Source organism: Moschus berezovskii, chromosome 14 (assembly GCF_049115385.1).
Source record: "Moschus berezovskii isolate FMDL1 chromosome 14, NW_MosBer_1.0, whole genome shotgun sequence".
NCBI classification, from domain to species: domain Eukaryota; kingdom Metazoa; phylum Chordata; class Mammalia; order Artiodactyla; family Moschidae; genus Moschus; species Moschus berezovskii.
The window spans coordinates 47688649-47699759 of record NC_142473.1 but is presented as its reverse complement, the minus strand read 5'-3'; the positions used below and the strand labels follow the sequence as shown (position 1 = coordinate 47699759).

At 40.0% G+C, this 11111-nt stretch overlaps 1 protein-coding gene across 1 annotated transcript in view; it reads left to right on the top strand.

Moving 5' to 3' along the window:
- Positions 1–314: 314 nt before the first annotated feature.
- The window catches only part of IPO7 (importin 7), a 45473-nt gene continuing 34676 nt past the window's right edge, over positions 315–11111 (top strand). The window contains exon 1 of the mRNA XM_055423399.2: positions 315–587. Coding sequence (XP_055279374.1) covers positions 504–587 — 84 coding nt within the window. The 5' untranslated portion in view covers positions 315–503. The remainder of the gene's footprint in view (positions 588–11111) is intronic.

The window sequence follows — 11111 nt, the reverse complement described above, 5'->3', positions numbered from 1 at the left end:
GGGATTACTTGGGTCAAAGATTATAAACATTTTTACGGCATTTATAAATAATCTAAATTGCTTTTCAAAAGACTTCCTTCAATTACACAACTACTAGCAATACACATTGCATCAGCCTTACTTTATGGTTACCAAAGGTATATGATTGTGTGACATCTTTGTAATTGATTGTTTTAATTTTCTTTCTGAGAAGTTGGAACATTTTTTTCTTTTTCGATAGCAAGTACCGCCTGTAGGAGCGACAGCTCAGGCCCACGTGGGCTGCGGATCGCACAAGTGGACTACATCTCCCAAGGTGCTCCACCGGCGCGCCAACAGGAAGTGGCCGGGGCATCTCCCGCCTCCACGCCGAGGAGAAGAGGTTCTATCCGGGGCCTTGGCGCTTCTCTTTCCTTTCGCGCCGGTTGCCGCTGCGGAGCGCGGCGGGTCCATGTGCGCAGTGAGCGGCGCTATTCCTGGCCCAGTAGCACCCGAGCCCCAGGTTTGACCGCGTCCGCGCTGCGATGGACCCCAACACCATTATCGAGGCCCTGCGGGGCACCATGGACCCAGCCCTGCGTGAGGCCGCGGAGCGTCAGCTCAATGAAGTAAGGACGCCGGGGTGGCGGTGGCGGCGGCGGCGGGCGGGCGGACTGTGGCAGGCCGAGCCCTCCCGGCCTGGCCGGAGGCGCGGACGACGTCGCTGAGGGGCCCAGCTGGAGGGGTGGGGCGGGGACCTGACGACGAGTGCTACGCCGGGGCCCTTTGGCTGCTGCGGTAGTGGTGGCGCCGGCCACGGTTTGCGTCGGATCCTGAGCTGGGCCTCTGGCTGCGGTGGAGGCATGAGGGGCCGGCTGGGGCGAGGCGGGCGTGACGGGCTGGACACATGGCTGGCTCGGGTGGCCGGCCGCCCTCTGGCTCATTCCCAGCTTGTTCTCGCGCCCAGGAGGGGGCGAAAGTCACCGGGAGGTTTTCAGACGTTTCCGGGAGGAGCCTTGCTGGCGCCGGATTTGGAGGGGCTCCTGGGAATGCAGAGCTGTTCCACTGGAGGCTGAGCCTGTCAGCTTGTCCCTTTCCTGGGCTGATGGGTCACCTGCACAACTTTCTCCTCCCCGGCTGAGTTGCTAGGGACGGCTTTCAGAGGCGAGCCCCCACTTCTTAGGCAGCGTGAGGGTAGCGCGGGACACCCATAGGAGTCCGATTCACTGCTCTTCTACTCTTTTATTGCCTCGCTGGGGAAGGCAGGGCTATTTAGTGGGAAGTGTCAGGTGAAGCCCAACCTTCTAGGTAGAGCTACACCACTAATTTCTGAACTGACCTTGGGCAAGCCGCTTAACCTTTCGATGCTGAGTTTTTCCCATTCATAAAGTTAGGCCAGCGGGTTTGCTGAGAGGTCAAGGGAGACGATGTAAGACAGTGCCTTGAAACGTGCCAAGATCCATATCAGCTCTGAGGATTGGTTTATTCTTCTCCCCATATTTTTAGAGGAGACCACTCTTTGGAAAGCAGCCTTATTATGTGGGTATTTAATTGTACTCTCTTCCGTGTCATTCTTTGTTTCTAAGTTTCTGCAACTTCTGTTGGAGTATTTTAAAGACTTTCAAAAGGATCCCTGTCACTTCCTGTGTCTCCCTATGAATTTGTCCAGCTTTAGCGAGGTTTATGTCTTTTTATTTTTAAGGTAGAGAGAATTCCTCTTTAAAATAGAATTTAAGTTAGTTTATGCTTCTCTTAGCTGGAAGGTAAATACTTCTAAAACTTTATATTGACTAATATGAATTGAACATCTTCAGTGTACCATGCTGTTTAGAGATCCCTGGACTCAGTGAACTTTAATTTTAAAAAGCTCATCCTCAGAATTTAGACAAAGTAAGTGTAAAGTTATTTCAAAATAAAAAGTTAAATCTATTTTATATGGAAGACCATTAGATCTTGCCAAAAATGATGCTCAAATTCTTAGGCTGAAAGTCACCTTGGGAGGAGGATAGATTCCTTTTGGATATAAAATAGTGAGTTGAAAGAAATTCACTCTTTAAACTATTGCTAAACTATGGAGAGAGTTATGAATCACTTTTTGATTTTTGTGATAGACACATGTTAAGATGAACATTATTTTGTTTATGATGTGCTAGACACACTACAAGTTCAGTCATAGTGATTTCTACCATGACTTTGCCCTAAATCACATTATTTTGACCAAATATACTTGTGTGTAATTATTAATTTAAAAAGTTATTATTTGAAAAAATTGGTTCCTTTGTAGGAAAATTGGGTAAGTAATACTTCCTGCAAATTTGAAATTTATTTATTCCTCACGCAGCTCAGTACAGTTGTATGTACTAACATCTTGTAATAGAGATTTGGGGGTAAGTATTTAACAGGCTAGTTTTTAGAAGATAAAAAATCAAAGTAATATTCAAAACATTTATTACTTAACAGTTAAGCTGCTATTAGAGTTTTGAAATTTTCTGGAGTATGAACACTGCTTATCTTTTCTTTAAAAAAAATTGATATCTGGCCTGTATTGTTAGCTACTTATATTTTGCACTTTTCTTTCAGTTATTACACCTAGATTTTTAAGTAATTTTCCTAAGATAACTTTTCTGTTAATTAGCATATCCTAATTTCCAGTCTTGCTTGTATTTGAATACTTTTTGCTTTGACTTTCTTGTGGCAGAACCTTGATTTAGGAAGGTATAAATCCAAGATAAGTCTTGAAGAAGCTTAACTGTAGTAAGAACTGAGGAAGTAGCATCTTATTTCTGGCAAGCTTTTCTTGATTTGGATAAAATAGGGTAAACCAATCATTCCATCATGATGATGGCTTTTTCAACTGAAGCTACTTATTGGTTCATTTAGTTAGAAGAAAAAGATCATTGCCATTGAATGAATCTCTTCAGCTAAGTGAAGTAATCACTAACTTAAAAATTTTTAATATTATCAAAGTAGATAGTTTAAAAACCAAACCAAGTGTCCCTGTCTCAGAGATTGCACTTGACTGTTGCATTTGCTTGGAACCCCTTTTATTTATTCATTTGCCTCCCAAACTTGTTCTCTCACTTCCCTCTATCACTGTTCCCCTGTGTCCGAATCTGTCAGGAGTGACTTGACTACCATGCTCCCTGTCTCCCTTCACTTGTTTATTTTTCTCTATGTCGCTCATTTATCCTATGTGTTGTACTTACTGTTTCCCCAGTATAGTTTCTGAGTTTCATGAGGTCAGGAATTCTTATGTCTTGTTACTGTTATTCTTTGGTTGTTAATGGTAGACTTTACTGACTTCCTGTTATAGTAGATCACAAAATAGGCTTTAGGTTTCTTATATGACCTCCACTTCAGGAATTTTAAGGGTATTTATATGTTTTTTATATTACATATAAAGTTCCAATAGATTGTTAAAGACCACTGTATGGACACTGTTTTTGACAGATATTTTCAAGATAAATCTGATTTAGTATTCCTCACTTAACTCTGTAGTATGGGGGCTCCTTGCCGGCACCTGCCTGGTCGGCCCGCCGCCTGCAGCGCCCAGCGTCTTCGCCGCGCACGTTGCGGGTCCCGCAGGGCCTGGGCTGCGGGCCCGCGGGCCCCGGGGATGGCGTCGGAGCCACGCTGACTCCGTTTTTCCTTGGACCAAGATGACTGATGGAAACCTTTCCACCTCTACAAATGGCGTAGCCTTGATGGGCATTAAAAAAAAAAAAAAACTCTGTAGTATGTTATGAATGTGGGTCTTTTTTTTGAACCGCTGTTATGATTTGGAACCCATTGCCCTGTCTCAGTTTGAAATATGTTCATGTAACAAGCTTTGCCTCAAAGACGAGAAAACCGTCTTGATTGTTTTTTTAACTACTGAAGATTTCTCCACTAGCTGGAGGGTATTAATTTAACCTCTTTTTTAAGCATCATTTTCCTTATGTTATCGTGGTATGTCATTGTGTGGGTTGAGCAAAATGATGAATGTAAAAATTTTAGAACTACTAAGTTCTCTCCAGAGTATTTGAATTACTGTTTAAGTGCCAATTGATTAATCAATCCAACATGCAATACATTTCATTTCCTACCTAAGTTAGTAGTTGTTCATCTCAGTGGCAGGTGATCAAAACTGATGAAGAGAGAACACATAGCCTGTTATTTGGGCACTTAGCTCACTAGTGGATAGCATTATTATATTGCAGCATGAAAACTGGTACTCTTATAAGCATACTGCCTGGCACATTGTAGGCTCTCAGTAAATATTTGTTGAATGCAAAGAGAAATAAAAACTTGAATAATGGAAATGTTAAGAATACTCATTCTTGAATTGTTAAAGTAGGTTTGTGTTACAGGGATCTTTCAATTCTCATTGAAATTCTATACTGTAGTCTAATACATCTAGAAGTGCAATTAAAAAAATTTTTTTATGTTATCTAAAATGTATGAATTTGGTATTCATTCAACATTGTTTCTTATATTCTAGAGACTATTTGTTTTTGAATGCAAAGACTGTTCTTTTCCATCTGTATACACACACACTTAGAAATACTTGTTTTTTCCTTTTCATTTGCGAGATAAAATATGTCTGAAGGTTTTTGCAGGTTATTATAACAGAGGACAACATCTCTGCTCTCTTGCATTAGCTGCCAGTGTTCCTCAGTGGAAACCTTTCTGTATGCAAATTTTTGCTCATGCTGCTCACCCCTCTTGTTAAGCTCTATCACCTACAACTAAAATTTTTCCTAACCATAGTTTAGTCGCTAAGTTGTGTCCAGCTCTTGGGATCCCATGGACTGTATGTAGCCTGTCAGGCTCCTCTGTCTATGGGACTCTCCAGGCAAGAATACTGGAGTGGGTTGCCATTTCCTAACCATAAATCTCTTTTAAATCTCTTAAACCCACAGTTTCTAAGCTTAATGTGCTATAAAATAGTTATGTGGGCAGAAATGTTGCTTTTTCATATGCTTTCTGTGAATAAAAAGTAAGAGGACATAGTTTCTTGATGTTTTGTGTTTATCTTTAAAATTCATGAACTACCTAAGTCACATCTGGTATGGTTACTATTACGACTGTAAGTGATATATTTATTTATAATTGGTTAATTTTATTTTATTAAAGGCTTATGAAATGTTTAAGGAAAATCTTAGGTCTGGAAAAGTGCAGAATGACAGCAGTTTGGCATGTCTAAAAATTCAGTAAATATTTTTGAGACTATGGTGTATATTTTTGGAAGATGGAATAGTTTGTAGTTTGAGCAGGTAACATTCCTTAATTAGGAATGTCACGAAGTAGGTACTGTTGTAAATTTCGTGGAGGGAAGGTCCCTGGATACTTGGACTGTTAGACAGGAAGTTATTCAGTGACATAGCATGTTAAAGATCTGAAAGAAAAATAACAGTGTATTAGTAATACTTGTAAGAAAACAACTTTCTTTTTCAGAAGTAGCGATGCATGCGTATCTGTCAGTGGCACAGTCATGATGAGTTTGATTTAAAGTTTGGCTTTTCTTTTGTAAATTTTTTTTGTCACTGATAATTTGTACTTAAGTTTTTAGAAACTCCTTAGTTGGAAAGCATTGCCACTATTTAATGAAAGGCAGGAAGACACAGTGAAGACCCTCAAACTGGTCCTGATTTTACCACAACACTGACTTACTCTCACTATGCCTCATATTTCATATAGGAAAATAGATACAGTATTTGCCTTTGTCAACTTCTTTAGTAAAGCAGAGAGGGAAGAAATTCCTTGCCTCTTGAAATTATCTGGCTGTATTCATTTTATGTGAACTCTGATGTGAGTGCCCTTAAGCCCCTCTCTTCCTTGTAAATGATGTAAAGTACAGAAACTAAAGGTTTGTTTGGTTACATTCCACAATGGCAAGAAATAATAAAAAGTTACCTATTAAAGAGTAAGCTTGAAAAGAGACTGACATTGGTCGATTACATTGGAAAATGTGGGTCTAGAAGGGAAATTGATATTGAAGAAAGCATGACTAAAAAGTTTTGTCTGATTTGAGGAGCTGTAAACTGCAATACCTTGTCCACCTCATGCGACGAGTTGACTCACTGGAAAAGACTGATGCTGGGAAAGGTTGGGGGCGGGAGGAGAGGGGACGACAGAGGATGAGATGGCTGGATGGCATCACCGACTCTGTGGACATGAGTTTGAGTGAACTCCGGGAGTTGGTGATGGACAGGGAGGCCTGGCGTGCTGTGATTCATGGGGTCGCGGAGAGTCGGACACGACTGAGTGACTGAACTGAACTGAAACCCCAAGGAGAAAATGTCTAGGAGGCAATTGGGAATGTGGAACTGAAGTTTAGGATAGAAGGCAGTAATAGAAAAGTGATTTTTCTTCTGCAAGTGAATTGAGAGGAAGGGAGTGTGATCCGGAGGTGTGGGGTGGACTGGAGTGCAGCACACACTTGGGCCATGCTCATTTTGGGGACTCTGAGAAACATGGAAAAGGAGGTGGGAGAATTGTGCAGAAAAGTAGGAAGGCAAGAAAAGGAATTTCAAGTAAGAAGATTGGTTTCCTTTTTCCTTAAATAAATTTCAAAAATTTTCTACCAGTGAGCATGAATTCCTTTTGAAATAAGTTAAAAGCTATTAGAAAAAAGGGTTGTTGACATTTCTAAATGAGAGAAATTAAAGAAAAATGAAGACTTTGCTGGGAGAATCTTTTATTGTAACGTATTGATAACCTTGGAGAAAACAATATCTGATTACAGGATTAATGAGTGAAATGCTCGTTCAGTTCAGTCGCTCAGGTGTGTCCCCGACTTTTTGTGACCCCGTGGACTGCAGCATTCCAGGCCTCCCTGTCCATCACCAATTCCTGGAGTTTGGTCAAACTCATGACCATTGAGTCGGTGATGCCATCCAACCATCTCATCCTCTGTCATCCCCTTCTCCTGCCTTCAGTCTTTCCCAGCATCAGTCTTTTCCAGTGAGTCAGTTCTTCACATCAGGTGGCCAAAGCATTGGAGCTTCAGCTTCACTAGGAGTAAGTTTGTAGGTTAGAAGGGTAGTAGGGTCAGGGAAATGTGTTTATGTGATATATATGTCTTTCCTTTTTCTTTTTCCTTTTGTCGTCAGACTTATTTTGGGAGTAAGGGAGCTGCCTGCAGAGTAGATTTCAGGCTTGTTATTAGCTTTTATAATGATAGTTTTCTATCTATAATGTTTTATAGTCCTCTATCCTAGACCTTACCTTCCTACGAAATAGATCTGATCATGTAAAACCTTTCAAAAATAAGTTCACACTTAATAGATCTTGATGTGATCACAATTTACCTATTCATTTTTGTCTTTCACTGTTCTCTTTCATTCTCCTAGTAATCTCTGTAACATAACCCTTACTTTTCCTTTTAAAAATCTTTTCTTCTCATTTCTGTGGGTTTAACTGCTTTCATTTCAGTTCAGTGGCTCAGTCGTGTCCGACTCTTTGCGACCCCATGAATCACAGCACACCAGGCCTCCCTGTCCGTCACCAACTCCCAGAGTTCACTCAAACTCATGTCCATTGAGTCGGTGATGCCATCCAGCCACCTCATTCTCTGTCGTCCCCTTCTCCTCCCGCCCCCAACCTTTCCCAGCATCAGATTCTTTTCCAGTGAGTCAACTCATCGCATGAGGTGGCCAAAGTATTGCAGGTTCAGCTTTAGCATCAGTCCTTCCAATGAACACCCAGGGCTGATCTCCTTTAGAATGGACTGGTTGGATCTCCTTGCAGTCCAAGGGACTCTCAAGAGTCTTCTACAACACCACAGTTCAAAAGCATCAATTCTTCGGCAATCAGCTTTCTTGACAGTCCAACTCTCACATCCATACATGACCACTGGAAAAACCATAGCTTGACTAGACGGACATTTGTTGGCAAAGTAATGTCTCTGCTTTTTAATATACTATCTAGGTTGGTCATAACTTTCCTTCCAAGCAGTAAGCGTCTTTTAATTTCATGGCTGCAATCAGCATCTGCAGTGATTTTGGAGCCCAAAAAATAAAGTCTGACACTGTTTCCACTGTTTTCCCATGAAGTGATGGGACCAGATGCCATGATCTTTGTTTTCTGAATGTTGAGCTTCAAACCAACCTTTTCACTCTCCTTTTCACTTTCATCAAGAGGCTTTTTAGTTCCTCTTCACTTTCTGCCATAAGGGTAGTGTCATCTGCATATCTGAGGTTATTGATATTTCTCCCCACAATCTTGATTCCAGCTTGTGCTTCTTCCAGCCCAGTGTTCCTCATGATATAAGTCAAATAACCAGGGTGACAATATACAACCTTGACGTACTCCTTTTCCTATTTGGAACCAGTCTGTTGTTCCATGTACAGTTCTGACTGTTGCTTCCTGACCTGCATACAGGTTCCTCAGGAGGCAGGTCAGGTGGTCTCGTATTCCCATCTCTTCAAGAATTTTCCACAGTTTGTTGTGATCCACACAGTCAAAGGCTTTGGCATAGTCAATGAAGCAGAAATAGATGTTTTTCTGGAACTCTCTTGCTTTCTCCATGATCCAGCGGATGTTGGCAATTTGATCTCTGGTGCCTCTGCCTTTTCTAAAACCTGCTTGAACATCTGGGAGTTCACGGTTCACATATTGCTGAAGCCTGGCTTGGATAATTTTGAGCATGACTTTACTAGCGTGTGAGATGAGTGCAATTGTGCGGTAGTTTGAGCATTGCCTTTCTTTGGGATTGGAATGAAGACTGACCTTTTCCAGTCCTGTGGCCACTGCTGAGTTTTCCAAATTTGCTGGCATATTGAGTGCAGCACTTTTCACAGCATCGTCTTTCAAGATTTGAAATAGCTCAACTGGAATTCCATCACCTCCACTAGCTTTGTTTGTAGTGATGCTTTCTAAGGCCCACTTGACTTCACATTCCAGGATGTCTGGCTCTAGGTCAGTGATCACGTTATCGTGATTATCTTGGTTGTGAAGATCTTTTTTGTACAGTTCTTCTGTGTATTCTTGCCACCTCTTCTTAATATCTTCTGCTTCTGTTAGGTCCCTACCATTTCTGTCCTTTATCGAGCCCATCTTTGCATGAAATGTTCCCTTCGAATCTCTAATTTTCTTGAAGAGATCTCTTGTTTTTCCTATTCTGTTGTTTTCCTCTATTTCTTTGCATTGATCGCTGAGGAAGGCTTTCTTATCTCTTTAGGGTCTAACTAAAAAACTTACCTGTCAGTATAATTAGAATTAATCTCCCACCGTACCTTGAAGTGGTGATCTTTTATCTCTATAGTATATGGCATGTTGTTAAGTACTGGTAAGTGGAGTGGAGTTAAAGGAGATGGAGTTGAAGAATTTTGTTGAGGTGGGTTAAGGGTGAATGTTGGTTATCTGTATTAATGACAAATAATGAGAGGGTAAGAAGTTGTCTAGAGAGAGAGTTCTGTATTATGGTGAGCAGATTTTAAACCTGAATATTAAAAAAAACAAAAAGCTGAATATTAGCAGTTTTAGCTGTGTGCTATATAATGACCCATTTGTTGCTTCACTTCTCCTGGTTCTCTTACTACTAGATGCCAGGAGCTTGAGGCGGGCCCCTAATTAGTGTCAACATCCAGAAATTACATTTATATTTAGACTCATATAAAAGATTTATTGTAGCCTCTTCTGAAGCCTAATCAGTGTTTGCCAGACTTTGTGATTGAAGTTGATGCTAGTGACATTTTTACTTGTTTATTTTTTATATTATAAAATATAAAGATGTTTAAAATTTATGATAATTAATATACTAATAGTTAACATGTGATAGAAATTCTTCTGAATATGTGATAGTTTGCTATATTCAGTAATCCATAAAGTTAGAGATTACCCAACGCTTGGAAGAGTTTTTCCCTAAAGTATATATCTTTACTTGTTTATTTTATAACTAACTGTACAGATCTGTGCATTTTTCCCCATTTTTAAACTTAATTGAGGTATAATTTATATACTATAAAATTTACCTGTTTTAAATGAAAATCAGTTGTTTGGCTCTTACAACAATCTAGTTTTGGAAACTTTCCATTATCCCAGTAAAATGCTTCAATTCCAGCTTATAGTTTATCCCCATCCCACCCTCCAGTGATGATGAATCTATTTTTTGTCTCAGTTTTTATTCTTGAGAACCTGATGTTTGATATTGGGTACTAATTTAATTGAGTCCATTTGTTACCTTCTTTGGGAGAAGATGTCAAGGCTTCCTGCAGTAGGGATTTCAGATGGATGGGACTAGTAGTAGATGGATGTCCAAGGTTGAGATTGCTTGTGCTATTCCTGCTGATAGATATACCCCTTCTTTCTTAACCTTAGTCTAGCTCAGTTGTCTGAACATAACAGTTTTTTTGGTCAGTTGCACTTTTTGGATTTATGCTGGTGTGTTTCTGAAAGCATTCCAAGTGACAAAATAATCGAGTGATAAATTAGTAAGTACTTACTTTCAATGTTTAGTTTCGCTGTTTTTTTAAAATAATAAATTTATCGAATTCAGTCACTTTAATATCCAGTTCAGGATTTTTTTTTAGTATATGCACAGTTATGGATCCATCACCACAAACTGTAGAGCATTTTTATCACCCCAATATGAAACCCATACTTTTAGCAGTCACTCCCTACTTCCTCCTACACACGTCCAGTCCTCGCTACTTTCTGCAGATAGATTTCCCTATTCTGGACGTTTGATACAAATGAAATCATACAATCTGTAGTCTTTGGTGACTGACTTCTTTCACATAGTGTAATGTTTTTAAGCTTCATACTTATTGTACTATGTGTCAGAACTTCATTCTTTGTTATTACTGAATAATGTTACATGAATGAATAGATATGCTTACATTTTGCTTACCCATTGAAGGACATCTGAGTTGTTTCCACTTGGTTATGAATAATGCTGTGAATAGTCAAGTATAAGTAATCTTATTGATTTTTTTTCTTTTGAGGGATAATTTATATATAATGCAAAGCTCAAAAATATGTACAGCTCAGTCAGCTTTTACCTAGGTACCATCCTCCAGATTAAGATAGACAGAGGAAACATATTCATTGGTCTCGAACTTTCCCTTGAAACTCTTCCTAATCAGTACCTTTCTTTAGCTTACTGTTACTCTGATTTCTGTTAATTGTAGTTTGGATTTACCTGTCCTTAAACTTCATGTTAATAGGAT